Below are 16,893 nucleotides of genomic sequence, written 5' to 3'. Positions count from 1 at the left end.
CAGGTTGATCTTCTGTTAACCACAATACTGTACTTTATCTAAGATCTGCAATGTAATTGTACACTCAAAAGCACTACAATTACCCATTTATACAGCTGGGAAATTTTTACTGCAGTAATTCAGATCAAGTATCTTCCTAAAGGGTACTACAGCAGCAGGTGGGATTCAAACCTGTGTCCTCTACCTGCTACCAGATCATATCAATCCTGGCATTGTACATCACCTTGGACAAAGGCAGCAGCTCCACAAACAATACTAACAGTTGGGAGTAAATCAGAGTATGTACTCCACACTGTATACTGCTGCAAGGTGGATGACATGTAAGCACTGCTGTCCTTTCATGACAAAAGCTCTGTGACGCAATGCCAACTCCTTTTCCCATGGTTTAAAAACCACTGGTAGTCTTGGAAAGGTTTTAATTACATACAGGCAAGGGGCGAGAGAAGAGAGGAAGGACAAGGGGAGGGGAAAAAAAAAAAAAAAAAGCTCTCATGTCGGTGCTAAGTCCTACCCGTCATCGTCACATGGCTGCTGTGAATCACAGAATCCTGGCAGCTTCATCCAGGTAAATTTTTCTTGTTTTGCCTTTGGACTGTGATGTTGGTGGGGTGGGGTGGGGTAGGGGACTGCAAGTGATGCCGAGTACCGTGTTAGTCGCCCAGCGGGTTAAGGTCACGGGCGTCGTGTCACAACCATGTGCCTCCATGTCTCATTTAGCTGCTGTAATGACAGTACACGGGACCCGCAGTCCAAGTTCACTGGTGTCCCCTGAAATCCTAATTAAAATTTCAGAGTCTGTCCCTGCCTGGTTCCTGACACAAAAGCAAACACGATAACCCAGCGATATAGAGCGTAATATTCTCCCTTCTCTTTGTACGCGTCATTCAGCGAGAGCACAGCACTCGAGACACAGACATATACAAGACTCTCCTTACCTGCATGTTATGTGCCGCCACCCATTTATAATGAATTACTGAATTATGTAACACTGTACTTTTGAACTCATGTACCAGTTTAATAATACATCAAATCTAGACTGTAGATCAAAGCAGCGCATTGTTTGAATGGAACATAAAGTCTCACTTGGACAGTTGGAATAGAGTATTTACACATCAAATACCATTTTAATTCCTTCCAACACCACGCAGCCAGTTTATGTCTAAACACAGACAACATGGAGATGTTGTGCCATAGAATTAAAACACATTGACACAGGGAAGTGAGATGCACGCACGCACGCACCTGAAACCATTTGTCCCATATGGGGTTGCGAGGAGGCAGAGCCTAACCCGGCAGCACAGGGTGAAAGGCTGGGGGGGGACACACCCAGGACGGGACTCCAGTCTATCACAAGGCAGCCCAAGCAGGACTCAAACCCCAGACCCACCGGAGAGCAGGACCCAGTCCAATCCACTGCACCACCCCCCCCCCCCCCCCCGGTGAAACACTCCACCGTAATTACACGGTAAATACTTCAAAAAAACTGTGGCAGAGCTGTATGCGCGTTTACATATATTTTTGCGGACAAGATAAGACCTCGGATTCGAACACACAAAACGTACCACAAACAAAAGCTGACAGATCAAAAACAGATCTGTCAGCATTGTACTCTTGGGAACATGAGTCATGTTTTTATTAGTATGGATTTCTACTTTTTTGAATCTGTCAGAATGAGACGCATTTGTGTTTTACACATACAAAAATTTATAGTGATATAAATGAAGGCAAGCAATACACAGGTATGAGTCTGAAAGATAAATAGATGTAGACAGACTAATAGTGCATAGCGATGTAAAGTTTTAATGCAAGCATGTCAAATGCAATTTTTCATAGCCACTTACAGTATAGTAAACATAAGTGACAGTAAGTGGGTTGAGATATTAATCCTATCGGTTATTGCAAATGAAGCCCTAGGGAAGAAATACAAATAAAGATGAAATTTGATTCAGTTCATTCATACTTAAATGCCTTCAGTCAAAGAAACCTTGAGATGACTGACGGTCCAACCACTTATTCTTGTACCTGATGCTTCTCTTTAAGGTGACTTAAGATACTACTTGCAGTGATTTACCCATTTATACAGCTGGCTAATTTTTACTGTATTGGTTCAGGTTGAGTAGTGTGCTCAAGGGTACTACAGCAGAGGGGTGGGATTTGAACCTGGGTCCTTCAGGTCCAAGGCAGCCACTCAACCCACTACACTACCTGCTCCCCCATAATTCCGGTAAACTTGTAAAATGTATTTTTTTTTTTTTTTTTTTTTTTTTAAAAATAGGGGGGGGGGACATCTGGCCTGAAAACAACAAAATTTTCCAACGATCTTGGCCATGTTGATTTTTGCATTGATTATGATTAGTTAAAGTTCACTGGTTACAAAAATACCACTAGTTCTTCTAGAGTATCAGTTTTAGTTCAGTACTTTCTAGTCATAGGAAGATTCTAGAGGGAATCAGAACATTCTAGAAAACATAAGATCCTACAAGGTACTAGGATATTTGGTGCCAAAATCTGCTAATTTTAAGAATGTGGAATATTTTTCTAAAAACCAACATATGTACATCACAAGTATGTTAAATCTAATAAAACTAAATTGAAAATACAAAGCAAAGAATAAAATGCGCAGACACAATAAAATAACCTTAGTGATGTGACCTAAAACGACAAGTGCTGCTCAACAAAGCCTGGATGGAGGCTTTATGGATGTTCAAAGTGCAGAATCGTGACGCTTTGATCGGTTTACAGTCCAGCAGGTGAAAGTAAACAGCGTTCACGTGATACACGAGCCAACATGCTGTGGCGAAAAGATGTTGTACGCATGAGGTGTAGGGTGACAAGCTGGACTATGAACCAAGGTGACCTATACATTTCATTCGTGCAAAACAAAGCCACTGAATGCTGAGTATCTAGCTTTTGCCTCCTTCCTCTATGCATTTTTTGTTTTTTTGATTGTGGGGATGGGGCTTTTGAACCTCAGAGCCCAACAGGCACTGTTGGACAGTCCCTCCATCACCTACAGTCCATGGGGAGGAGAGCAGTCTATCTGCTTGATGTTCCTCACTTCTCTCTAGATCAACAAAAAACTGAAACTCTTCATGGCCTCAGGCACAGACACCCTGTTGGAACAACTTGGGCGATAAATACACAAGATTTACGAAGCAGCACTTCGAGCGAGCGACACACTGCAGACAACCCATGACTCACTGAACCGGGTGTTCAGCCATGGTGCTGCATGCGCTTTTGATCATGGCATTCCAATTGGCAGTTCGGTCAAAGATTAGCAGCACATGGCCTCTTATGAAACCGGCAAGTTTGTCAATGATTATCATTCGGTTCCTTGTCGGCTGGGTATGCGGGGAAACTTGAAAATCCACATGTGGTGCATCAAAGCTCATCAACGCCAGGGGTGTGTTTTTGAGGGGAGGTGTTTCTGCAACGAGGATTGTAACTTGCCTCAGTGGCTTCGTTGGTTCCCTTGAGGTCCCGGGACACAAAAAGGTTTACGATGGGCCTGCTAATTCGCTGGGTGGCCAGGATGAGAGCCAGAGGCCACCAGAAGCTCAGCATCTTCCTGATGGTGGCATCTCCCTGGAAGACCAAGAGCAACGTGGTGAGGAGTGCAGGAGCCAAAATGTAAAGCCCAACATGTCTCAGTCTCAACTCCGTTGTGGTGGAACAAGGTCCCCCGACCCTCGGAACTGCTGGATCCCTTCCAGCATTCATAAAGGGCCTCAAAACAAATCTCTTTCGGATCCATTTCCTTCCTGACAGCTTCAGGACTTAGTTTTTCCACCACCTCTTCATTTTATCTATGCATTTTGCCATTTGTTTGTATTGCTTTTATAAGCAGCTACTAGACTGATGCACGAGCAAAATCAAACAAGCAATCTGTGCTTTGACCATCATGTGTTTGTATCTGAAGCTCCTCTCTTGCTGACGCACTTCTGCTCCGAGTCGTATGTCACTTTGTTGGGGGGGGGAGTGCCCAACACACAAAATGATGGAAATTAACCTAATAAATGTTCTGCAAAGTCTTCTCTGAGTAACACAGACCTGAGAGATTCACTGATACAATCGGTTTACACAAATCAAAACAGCTTAATGCAGCTGCACAATTCTAGACCAGTGCTCCAACAGCACTTGCAAACTCCAGAGACCATCATTCCATCTAATCCCTGAGCTCTTCAAGCTCTCAGTTTACAGGATAGTCTAAATCTTTGTTTATTCTAGTTCCTGACCTGTTATTGCCACAAATAGATAACTAGTTATCATTTTCCCCGTTTCCTGGGCACATTAGGAAGTAGTCTGCCCTCCGGCTCGAGCACTGGGTTCTGATCTCAGAGCTGCACCAGCCTGTTTGGGTTTGAGCTTCTGGGTTTTTGAGATAAGGCCACAGCCTTGAGGTCGGCCACCTCCCACAGCACATTCCAACCCCGACGCCAACAGGTCAAAGGAGGCCGTCCAGCCTCAGCGGCGCTGTGGTCTCACCCCCACTTCAGGCCCGCTGGAGTTGGGGATGCGGTCGTGGATGTTACGGTAGTAGCTGAGGCCCACGATGGTGAAGCGCACCAGGGCGCCCATGTAGAGCGACAGGATGGGGATCAGGAGAGGTTCCAGACACTCGAGGTGACTATGGAGCAGGATGGCCACAAACATGATCTGCCAAAAGAAAGAGCAGGTCTGCTCAGATAAGAGTGCCCACCAACAGTTACAATGAAACATTAAAAATAACATTTCAACACAAGCATGTCATGACACCAGCACATTACAAAGGCAAATATACTTCATTAAACATCATACTTCCAAAAACAAACATAACCAGAAATCTGGTTACACTTTCAAATATGAAAAATGCCTGGTACCTAGAATTCTAAAGTGTTTCTTTTTTAATTAAATATTGACTCAAGCTTTAGTAACTATGTCAAGGGTGACAGGGATAAAAAGTGGTCCCCAAAAGTTGCAAGTTCTAATCCCAGGAAAGCAACTGTAAATCCTTGAGAAAGACATTAGACCCAAATTCCCAGTCATTCTGCACTCATAACAAAACATGCCTTGCAAATGTCATCTGCTCACAAAGATATTTACGCAACGTGTCCCCTATCTGTGTACAATTAAATGATAACACATTATTAAATTATATGTTATTGGGGGGGGGGTGCACTGGCACAGTGGGTTTGGCCTGTGCCTGCTCTCTAGTGGGTCTGGGGTTCAAGTCCTGCTTGGGGTGCCTTGCAACAGACTGGTGTCCTCTCCTGGGGGGTGTCCCTATCCCCTCCAGCCTTACGCCCTGTGTTGCCAGGTTAGGCTCTGGCTCACCGCGACCCCACTCGGGACAAGCGGTTTCAGTCAATGTGTGTGTGTGTTATTGGGGGTGGGGTTTACTCAGTGATTACCGGTGACGATGACCCTTACCTGAGCTACGACGTCAGAAATGGAGGCACAACCCACCAAGAAACTGTACTTGTGCTTCAGGAGGATACCAGCATGGGTCCACGCCTGAAACAGGCAATCAGGAAGACATTTACATCACATTTACCTCACACCTCTGTCCAAACAACTTACGTTGGGTTTGGACACTAAGCTACAGTTGGTCCCCAACTTACAAGTTTAATAGAGACTGAAAGTATCACAATTCTGCTCTTTTCATTTTATCATGTGAAAAGTTAGGTTGAGGAGCGTTGTCATTAATGCTACGTGCCACTATTGGGGTAACGCGTGCCAGCAAAACAAAGTGCGGCACTGGACTAGGTTACTATGAGAATTGTGTGCCTTCATCTAGAACCACTCCCAACATTCAAGAGTTCAGACTGACTTCTCTTCTGATTGCTATGTGCTTCATAAAGGTGTACCATCTTTATCTTAAGAGGGGAGAGAGGAAAGGGAAGAGGGGGGAAAACCCCACACACACCACTATTCAGCTACTTGCGTAACATGTACTGGTTTATACACTGCTGTGAGACAAACTGCACTCAAGAATCACACATCTACATCCCAATCTCTCCTTCTGTTGGTGTGATGAACTTTTTGTGTCCTTCTCAGAGATGTATGTCACTTTAGGCAAGTGTCTTCAATGACTGAACGTAAATGTCAACCGCCTGAACAGCTCCATGGGGTGGGGATTATTTGATATCTTTCTCCCATTGAGCAGACTAGATGGAGAAAAAGACAGCTCCTGCCTCTGGTGAGCCGGGCAGCTTGTGCACACGCCTGGACATTGAGTCCACTCGTAATAGTACTTACGGCGCTGTGTCAATTAGAAAGCCCAATAATCCCTAGCAAGACCAAAGTGTTCGCCCTTATTCACCAGTACCCAATACCAGTGTAATAACAAAAAACAATGATGAATGTCATTTGTCTTGAAGCACAGACAACTCTGCAAGAACTAGCTGGACCCATTACATGGAAATGGAGGATGACAGAGGCAGGACTTGGCCGAAGGCTCAGATCTGGTGGATGTAGGAGATAGAGGATCATCTAGTTTGTCCATCTTATGGATGCTTCTTTAACACCTTCTTTCGAAAGAATTAAAGCAAAGCTTACTATTCATGACCGCTGCCTGTCAGCAGAAAGCGTGACACTTCAGCAGGCTATTTGAATTGCACGGCAGCCTAAATCCTTCAAGAACAAGTTCAACAAAAAGTTAAATCCTCGGAAGTTCATGAGCCGGAGACCAGCTGTACGTACAAATTATTTACTTATAGTACTAAAAATTAAGCCAATTCAGGGCGAGTACCTTGAGTGTACTGTAGCAGGAACAATATCTGGAACCCAGGTCCTTAAACTGCACCTTGCAGTTGAAGGACCTGGATTCAAATACAACTCTAACCACTATGCCACCTATTGCCCCAACAGACACAGCCGTATAAAATACTACACATTTCAGCACAGCACATAGGCTATGTGAAGTACCAAAGAGGAAAAAATGATCAGAGGACACAAATATTGAGACGTCAAAGCTTCTACAGCCAATGGCCTTATCTTTGACACCCTGCTACCTGCAGAAACAGTGAGGGAAGGATCTAAGTTCACAGATCTGCTGCGCTGTGCTATTTCCATCCATCATCATCATCCCGCATTGCCGGTCAAAGCTATATTTTGAGGCCTCTTGTGCTGTGGTGATTGGCAAGGGATTCTCCATTCCCCAGAGAGGTCTTTGGGTTCATTGCTTGGACCTCCTCTTCCCACCTCTACCCACCCATCCACTCACAATGTGGATTTGAAATAACTATATCAAAAGAAAAAGTGTGCTGTACTTCATTCTCCCCAAATTTTAAAAACTGTACTACAATTTTTTTGTTAAGTATGAACTGAATGCAGCAACTGAATCCAGTTTGCATTTTAACTTTCAAAACAGGTGTTCATCAAGGTGGCATAGCAGGCAACACTTCAGGACAAGAGATCCAGGACAGAAGCAATCAGAACATTGTCAATTCAAAGCCAAAGAGGAACCTGTCTGTTGGACCCCTGAGAGAAGTACTCAGTCTGAAATTCTTCATCCATATATCAAATATTTAAAACTATTATAGCTTCCATAACACTCAATGTTCCACACCAAGGCATATTTTGACTCCCCATATATGCAGTTTACAACTTTGTTTTCCTCCATTTCATAAACAACATTAAATATGTAAGAGTGTTTAAAGCCACATGGCATGCTGCCACAGCCCAGTCAGGGGGATGCTGACAGGGTGCTCAAAACCAGCATTCCTCTTTTCCATCACGCTTGGAAGGCAAGAGCTGCCAGGCGTTAAATGACACTTTTGTTCCCTCCCCCCCGCTGGTGCACTTATAAAATACATAAACTGCAGACTACTCTATTTCTATTTTAAAATGCCCAGGTGTGAACATGTAGCTTTACAATACAAATTCCTTTTTTTGGAGAGCAATCAAGCAAATGCACAACATTTTATCCTATATAGGAGACAGTAGGTGGCGCAGTGGTTAGAAGGGTCACCATCCAAATGAATTCTCACTCCTGCTTAGTACCATTGATCAAGGTACTTACCGAGAATTAAAGTAAAAAATTACCCAGCTTTATAAATGGGCAAATCATTGTAAGGAGCTTAGTATACTAACCTCACATTGAAAGCTGTTTTGGAAAAAAGTATCAGTTAAATAAATGAAACTGTAAAATAAGAACAACGACTGAACATTGAAAGTAGATTGGGTGACCAAGAACGGCACATTATTCCAAGCCTGGTTACCATAACTCCAAGTCGACCAAGATCCCTCCAGAGTACCTCAGGCTTTTGGTCGATCCTCAGAGAAACCAGCTGATAGTCAAAAGAGTTCTTCCCACACCGCTCAAGTTGGCACGGTTAGACTGAAGACATGAAGGACTATGGGACTCTTCTTGGAGTGAATCAGTAGAGATGCCCTCCCCCTCCCCCCCCAACACCCCAGTGACATCCCGCTGTGCCCCCAGTTTGAACGGCAGGCAAACAGAGGAATTAGCTCACCATGGCATCCAGCAGTGGGAAAGCTGCCAGGTAGAGGAATGCCTTCCTGGTCTTACTGCCCACCGACTCGTCCACGTGATGCAGCTTGTTGATGATGTAGTACCCCAGATCCGTGTAAGCTGGATGACAGTGGTAAACGGTTTAGAGAAACACTCTCCATCCACCCCCACAAAATTAAGCTCATCTGCAACAGGAAGTTCACCTGAAAGTTTGAGAGCAATCTTAATAGGAAATAAAGGCCAAGTAGTCAAACATGGACTGGGATGGAATCAGATTCTGTTGTGACATTTAAATCTGCACTGAAGGTCATGTATGTCACAGTATGTTCTCTTTATAATGACCCTACTGAACATAAACTTCTGTAACTTTTTAAAAGCAAGATCCTTTAAAAGGTCGCAGTTTTTTCTAGTTATATGAACAAAAAGATATTGAATTTCTATAAAATAACTAATTTCCACTTTTCTTGTCACTTGACATTTCAGGTGGTCACACCTCTGGAAACTCCTTCTGATCAAATCAAACCAAAAACATTTCCTTAGAAACTATCTTTAGCGTGAAATTATTGTCAAAAATGAGTTCAGGTCTTGCATTTAATAACTTCAAATCTGTTGGATAGGAAGAGACAAAGATCCTTGACACAGCTGAAATGCTCTGTTGTGGTCTGGAAGCGAAACCTGACGTATCATTTACAAGATAACTATCATTACCGTATCTATCTGCTACTCTGTTCATACGCGCGGCTCAGCCAGCGCTCTGGACTATCTCAGGCGAAGACAAGAGACCTCTATCTGGACAGTGCCAGGAGGATCCAGTCACACGCTCCTGTGGAAGGGCCGCAAGAAACCAACCGTGATCCGCAGCAAGCAGGACTGCAGCTTTGAGATAAAGCTGCCATTTTAACGGGTTTTTGGGTTGGGAAGAAAAGCACTACCATTTTTGTTCTTCCTTTAGTTGACATTCAGTGTTCCTCAAAATATTTACCTTCTACCCAACAATGCGAAATACCCAGGGAAGAGCGGTCCACGGGGAGCATGCCTAGTGCTCTCCGGTCAATCTCAAGCCATGCCAGAAAACGGCCAGTTCGGATGGGCCCGTCGAGAGCCCGGACACAGGACGGCCAAGAGGCCAGAGCGTCCTCAGGATAATCTTACCACACGAGTATCAAGCCACAGGACAGCCATAATGTGAAAAGTGCCTGCAAGATAGGTGTGTGGGCGTGTTTGTTTCTTGCTGACAAACAATACCGCAAGCGTACTTGCAGGTAGCAGCACGTGACACCGTTGACCCCTGAGAATGTGCTGTAGTAAGTGTAAAGCCAGTTTTCACCTGCTTCCCCAAGACACGCGGGTTACAAAAACTCATGCTCGAGTTCACCTTTTATTTAACGCAGAACACCCTGTCCCAGCAGCGTGTAATCATGGGAAAGCAGAAGCATCAGCACAACCAGGGCAGCAACGTGAGGTACATCTACAACACGGTGCTCTTCTGTTTATTCCTTTGAGTGCAAAGTGCGTGTGGAAAAAATGCTAATGATCACCCCCACCTACACATCTGGTCTGATGATTTGGGCTTTTTAATACTTTAAACTATGGTCACAAACTGCATTCTTGCCTTCTCCCCTGGTAAAGCAGACGCTCCAATATATATATAAAAAAATACACATTCAAAATTAAAATCAAACAACTCATTCATTTCAAACTCAGTTATGAAATAAGAGTAAACACACTCAAGCTTCCGTTCTGGCTGACTTCAGCGCACCACAGGTCTTCGCGATGGACGTGTGCCACCAGACGGGTGACGGAACGGCTCACCTATGAGCGTGTGGAAGATGGCGGCCACGGTTCCGGCTGCAACCATACACAGGACGGCCTTGGTGCGGTCTCGCTTGCTGTTCACGAACACCAGGCCCACGTTCTTGAAGTCGCTCATGGGCCCGGTGAAGAACTTCATCAGGGAGTAGGCCAGCCCATAGCTGGCCAGCATCTCCACCGCATCGACTTTAACAGCTGCGATGCCCCTGTTGAGAGCCTTCAGGGGACAAGGAAGACTTGCAACATCAGCACTTGTAATAACATTAAAATACACATCATAATTTCTAATCATGAAATACCACTGTTTTACAGTGGTAGCTGCAGAGTACTTTGGGGAAAAATAGATTTAATGATGAAAAAGCAAAACGATTAAGGCATACTAGTATAACTTACAAAAAAAAAAAAAAAAAAACTACATCGTTAGGGGCTTCTCAGATTTCTGAAAAATCTGAAGGAAAGCATCAGCATAGCAAGAACCCAAAATCCTTGATGTATTTCACGGGACAATCTGCGGTAGTACTCCGATACGAGTCACTATATTTCAGATTAAAGTTGCGCGTTCAATCCGGGGCCTGTCGAAGCAGTTCCGTAAAGCGTAAAGCCCATCTTATCCTGGACTCGACTGGATGTCCCCCGGCTCACATTACCGGCTCATAACTCCCCGAGTCGTGACTTTGCACATTAACCGTATCGGCTCACCGACACGCCGGGTCCACTAACGCAAGACATCTCCCACAAAGAAATGCAGTCTTCTTATTTAACCCTCAAGAGCTCCCATTTTAAACACAGAGTGTTTGACAAGACCGCCATTGTTTTAGCGCACAATACCTCTACGCTCGGTTGGAACCGCTACCAAATGCGCCCTTGTCAGATTCACGCACCACAAATCACAGACTACATCAGGTCCCTGGTACTTTATGCCTTTTCGTTGAGTCAAAAATAATTACACCTTAGGTATACATACATATCTCTTGGGTGCCTTGTATTATTAATTTGTTGTAGGGTTTATAGTAAAAAAAAAAAAAAAAAAAAAAATTTCTACACTGAGTAATTTCTGTACTATATTTATGGGTTTTTCTAGGTAAATGCCAGATTACTTACTGCTCTGTTTAAGATTAACTTGACTGATACATACATGCCACTTTATATTTGGAAATGACGAGTAAACTAGGTAGGGAAAAAAAAAAAATACAAAATTTACTAGTCAAAGAAGCATTTCCATTCGCGTGCAGCGTGTCAGTGTTGCACGCTAACTGCTGACAGCCTCTGTCATGGCCTTGTGCTCCACATTGTTCGCGAAAAGAGCCGACAAATGAGTTAAACACCCTCACAAAAACAGAAAATTAACTCAAGAAACACGAAGAGACACACAATGCAGACAACTAACTGTGCTGCTCAAATTTAATGGGAGGATGAGTAGAGATCCAAAGTATGGCTCATAGTTGCACATCTTCCAACAAGTCTGTAGCTAAGAACAGTCTAGAAGGTTATTCTCTGGGCTTTGTCTTTATATTTACATGTCTGAGTTAAGTATGTTTATGCCATAACAAAGCTGCGAGTGCCACGCCGCAAGGAATGCTCCTTCGAGACGGAGGCGGCCTGCAGTGCCACGTCTCATTAGCTACGAGCTAAAGATGGAGGAACCCTCCTCAGGAGACCCAGTACTTCCCAGCTTTGTGTTTTTCCTGGCCAACCACTTGCACCACCAGGTCGAAAGCCAAAATGGAGGAAAATACTGGAAGTTTTATTTCATCGGGGTGGTGTTTCTAAGTTAATCAAATAATTAGAAAAAGTACGGCACATATGAGCACAATATTCTCTTCTTTAACATGCACACAATACATGTTTTTGCTATGCAAAAATTTAAATGAAGCCAAACACCACTAAATGATCACCCAAAAAAAAAAAAAAAAAAAAAAAAAAAAAAAAAAATTCTGTACTTGTCACTGAGATCCAGAGTCCACCCTGGGTGTGAAGCAAGGTACGCTCAGGGCAAAGAAGAAATTTTAATTATTTGTTTTATGGATACTATTAAAAATGGACAAATCACAGGGCAATTTACCTTTTTTTACGTTCAAAGTTTAACTAAGTCCGGGCATAAAGAGTGCAACACCCGCCCTCCCATGAATTTCACACATGACTAGGAGAACATACGCAAATATTTGTCTTGAAAGCCACAAATTGACATTGCAGCCAACATGAAACATGAGAAAACACCGTTCAGGCCGGTCACGCTACTTTGTATTTGCTAGCATTTTAGCTTTATTTATTTACTGCTTCCTTTATCACACACTACGAGAAGTGAGAGACCTTTTTTGCCGGCGAGAGCAAGCATCATGGAGAAGGAAAGAAATGCAAACAGGTGGAAAGTGCAGAATCACTCAATCTGTATTTTAAAAAGCGTGACAGTTAAGAGATAAGTAGCAGCAACTACGGAATGAATACACCCTCCCGACGACATACGCGCAACTTCCGTCATACCTTGTAACACTCCTGAACTTTACATTCACTTTTCATTTCCACATTCTCTCCGCTGGCACCGATCAAGGCCAGACGCACAATCATCGTTTCTCGCGCAATGAACCTTCGTGCTCCTTTTACACCATATTTACCCTTAAGAACCACTTCCCTATTACCATTTCAGTAAAGGGCAAAAAACACCGGGGGGGTACATATACTACTGTAAAATAATTGCAGTAACTCTGCAAAACAAGCATTTTCCCTTGAAACAGAAAATTTGCACATTTACTGGAACAAGATCAGACACATTTATAATTTTTTTTTAAGTCATGCCTGTATCTATTAATCATTCTTTATATGTTGTAAATATTGATACTTTGGCTGATTTCTCAGACCTATTTGCTTGTCACAAAATGTGCGTGAACCGTTTCGGAGACAATGTGATAGAATTAATTAGATCATGAGAGATACTGATACAACAGTATTTGCTTTTAAAAAAAAGCTCAACAAGCAGGAAAACGCCGTCTCACAACACAGCGACATTGAATTATTAATTTCGGCAGCCACCTCTTTGCAACCTAAATGCCGTGCGTTACTTTCCTCATGGCTGCAAAGACCACAGCTATTTATACCCTTCCGCCTGACCATTACGTAACCGTAATCCTACTTCCTCGGTGCCTCACACCCACATAACTGGACAAGTGTCCTGCTGGGAAGCTTAGCGTGAAAAACCCCAGGAGATGTGAGGGCACCATGCCAGGGATGTGGAAGGGAACGTCAACAAGAGCTTTTGGGAAGCGGCATCAAAGAGCCTTTGGAAGGAAGTGGTGCACAAGAGGAGAACCTCAATTCTGGAGGGAGAAGGAAAGCAGGAGAGAGAAGAAGAAAAAAAAGAGCCCGATGGGAAGTCCAGGAGGGAATGGAAAAGCGACAGGTTTACGAACAGAAGGCTGGCAGAGCGCCCCGAGAATCAGCAAAGGAGGAGGAGAGCTCCTGCTGGCTGGACGGTTAAGGAACAGAAATCCATCTGCAAGAGTGAGAGTGTAAATCTGGACCAAGAAGGAAGGTGCAGAGGAACAGTGAGTAAGCAGTGCTGCACCACTCGCTAAAATACCGGGTCAGACTTCAGCTCCTGAATCAAGTAGAACCTTTACGAAGGAATAAGTAAAGAGCAAATTAACAGATACAGTCCTTGTCATATTATGTTCAATCGTCATGCTAGAATAAATAGAGCTGAGCCAAGTCCTATCATTAACCTTTAGCAGGATTTTTGCTAGAGATTTTATTATTTATTTAAAGAAAAAAAAAAAAAAAGCCCACCACTACTTCAGAGACCCACTTAGACCAGAGTTTCATAACCCTTTCTTGGCCATAAATCTGAGGAACCCTCCTAGAAAAATGTCCATAAATTAATTCAGAGAAATTAGTGCACTTCAGGGAAACTTAATTACCTCCACAGAAAATATTCCTTAGCTTATTTAGTGTTACTTTCAAAGCAAACCTGCCCTTCACAGACCCCGTGGAGACCATCGACAGACCCCCGGGCCATCCACGGAGCCCAGGTTTAGAACGTCTGCCTTAGAATAACCAATCTCCAGCCCTAACGGCACCAGGATCCAGGTAAGAGCCCACTGTGGCAGGACCCCACATCCCAGTTTTACCTTGAAAATTACAACAAAACCACAGAAACCTGTTAATAAAGAAACCTGGACAGCGTGAAACTTCTGACTACTGTCTCCATTTGTCATGAAACAAAATATTACAAAAATAAGAGGGGTGGTAGAGCAAGACTAACACACTGATTAGGTGAATCAGATAAAAACAGAAGAATATGGTTATCACCATATGAAGTCAACTTTCAACATCGCATTACATGTGCAAAGGGTATAATAAATAAAAAACCAAAGATGGGGGGTGGGGGGGATATTTACATTTCAGTGAGCAGTCCAGTTCTTGATGGTTTTAGGCACCTCTTAATCCTCATGTCAGAGGTGTTCAATTTTCTGCTTTCCATATTATTTACGTTCCTATCTTCACCAAGCCTAATTGGATGAATATTCAGTGTTAAGTCACCGGGGTCCGTAAAATAAATTTTCTTGCATAAATTATGGGGGGATTAAGATGTGCTGCTTAGATAGAATAATGAAGTTGAACAGCAAAGCAATCTTCCATCCCAGTTAAACGCTGAAATGTTTTTCTGGAAGGTCTTGTCGGTAAATTTAATTTAGCAGCGAACCTCCATGTGTAATGATGTTTGCAGCAAAAACTTGGACCCACAATTCCAGTTTTATCTAAATAACCGCTCCAAAAAAAAAAAAAAAAAAAAAAACAAAAAAAAAAAAAAAAAAAGAAAGTGGAAAATGTGACCTTGGATGACAGCTTTTTTTTTTTTTTTTTTTTTTTTTTATAAAATAGCAGAGGCTGAGCACTACAGTTCCAGGCAGCAAGTAAAACATCTAGCTTGTGTTCACATTTAGCCCTGAATTACGTCAGATCCCCGCCTGTTCCCCAACGCCAACCTAGCGAGCGCTCTAACCGTGGTCACCCTCAGGTTTTGGTTAAATGCCTGGCTGCCCGAGTACCTTACATTCAAAAACACATAATTGCTGTGTAACCAATAAATTCCTCCTTTTGGGACATTAAGTAGGAGGACCCTACGCTGGCTGAGTGCTTCTGTAGGTGTCCCATTTTCCTGTGGCGTCTTTTTCTGGCCTGCTAATTGCCAGACCTCCTCTTACGGGCAGGAGGTCGTCTTTAGATAAATTAAGAATTGCTAGGGAAAAATTTATATAAAAAAAAAAAAAAAAACCCAACCTTCAAAAAATAGATAGTGGCCTACTGAAGCTCAATTTTTCCATGACATGACCAGAGGCACTGGGGAGAAACGCACATCTTCTAGTGCTTTACGCACGCATCCGTTGAACTTTGCGCGTTGAACGAACTGTTTCAAAGCATAATCGTTTTTACGTGAGACCTCAGCTGCTTATGGTTTCAAGTAGCACTGGACCTTGTATGGGAAAGGTGCGTGTGCATGCGATACCTTCTGTTCACACACACACACACACACACACACACACACACACACACACACACACACACACACACACACACACCTATTCAGTGTACGAGGAGGCAGGCGGTGCCATTCCGTGGCAATAAGGGAGCGGCGGGGGGGCAATGCCGCATAAGCTCAAAATGATCACCTTTACGCATAATTCAAGAGACCAGCAGGGCCAATCCTGGTAAATGACCATACCTACAGTGGTAAGATCAGCAGGCTGTTCTTATTTAGGAAATCATGTGTAAACATGGACACTCGTGAGCGCCTTACAGAACTGGATAACTTTCCAGCGATGAGAGCAAATAAAAAGGTTTTCAGTGATAATTGTTTTAAGGGCACAGCTTTACTCCAACGCAGAGTCATTTTAAGCTTTTACACTTAAAGAACACTGGAACACTTTATACTATTCATACAGACAGCAAAGGGAAGGTCCTTCTTACTCAGACCAACGTAAGAACAGACACACTTGATCAGAAGACTTTTGAAACTCTTAAGCGTAATTAATTCCAATCAGGATACAAAAAAAAACCTCAATTTTTCTGTTTATTTGGATTATATGTGCATTGCGGTCAAATTTATTCAAAGTTGGCAAACACCTGATTTTTTTTTTTTTAATCAAAAGTAACATTTGTAGGTTATATTTTATATATAGTGCACTAACAAAACAATTGCTGAGACAGCAGTACTACAAATTTACAGTTTAGTAACAGGCCACATACTGAACCATACACAGTATGATTAAAAAAATAGCAATACAATGTTTACATGTATAATTTTACACTTCATCTGGCCTCTATTCTTATGCTTTTGTTCATATTCAGGTTGCTTTCACATCCTCGCAAAACAAACCAGCAAACAAAACAGGATGGTTTGCTGTAACAATAATGCCAGTGGGGTATTGGGAGTAAATAACAAACGGGGGGAAAATGAGCCCATCCGAAAGTGCACAATCATCTCTCTCATGTTCATTTTGCATTGTTCCATCCTTGAATGCCACCTACAATACAGCCTATATTACCCCAGGTATGAATGTACAGATGTCTGGTTGCATACTAGAATGGATATATGGATGTTTACATATGTACTAGAAAGGACATTTAATTAT

The 16,893-nt window shown here is 43.0% G+C and overlaps 1 protein-coding gene across 1 annotated transcript in view; it reads right to left on the bottom strand.

Moving 5' to 3' along the window:
• ankhb (ANKH inorganic pyrophosphate transport regulator b) overlaps positions 1-16,893 on the bottom strand; it is a 32,162-nt gene that overhangs the window by 13,925 nt on the left and 1,344 nt on the right. Inside the window, exons 2-6 of the mRNA XM_018757767.2 lie at positions 10,268-10,484; positions 8,457-8,575; positions 5,410-5,493; positions 4,486-4,656; positions 3,451-3,585 (exon numbers count right to left, since the gene is read on the bottom strand). Coding sequence (XP_018613283.1) covers positions 3,451-3,585; positions 4,486-4,656; positions 5,410-5,493; positions 8,457-8,575; positions 10,268-10,484 — 726 coding nt within the window. The remainder of the gene's footprint in view (positions 1-3,450; positions 3,586-4,485; positions 4,657-5,409; positions 5,494-8,456; positions 8,576-10,267; positions 10,485-16,893) is intronic.

The sequence above is a fragment of the Scleropages formosus genome, chromosome 7, assembly GCF_900964775.1.
Source record: "Scleropages formosus chromosome 7, fSclFor1.1, whole genome shotgun sequence".
NCBI classification, from domain to species: domain Eukaryota; kingdom Metazoa; phylum Chordata; class Actinopteri; order Osteoglossiformes; family Osteoglossidae; genus Scleropages; species Scleropages formosus.
Note: the sequence above shows the minus strand (reverse complement) of the source record. Positions and strands in the feature narration are given on the sequence as shown.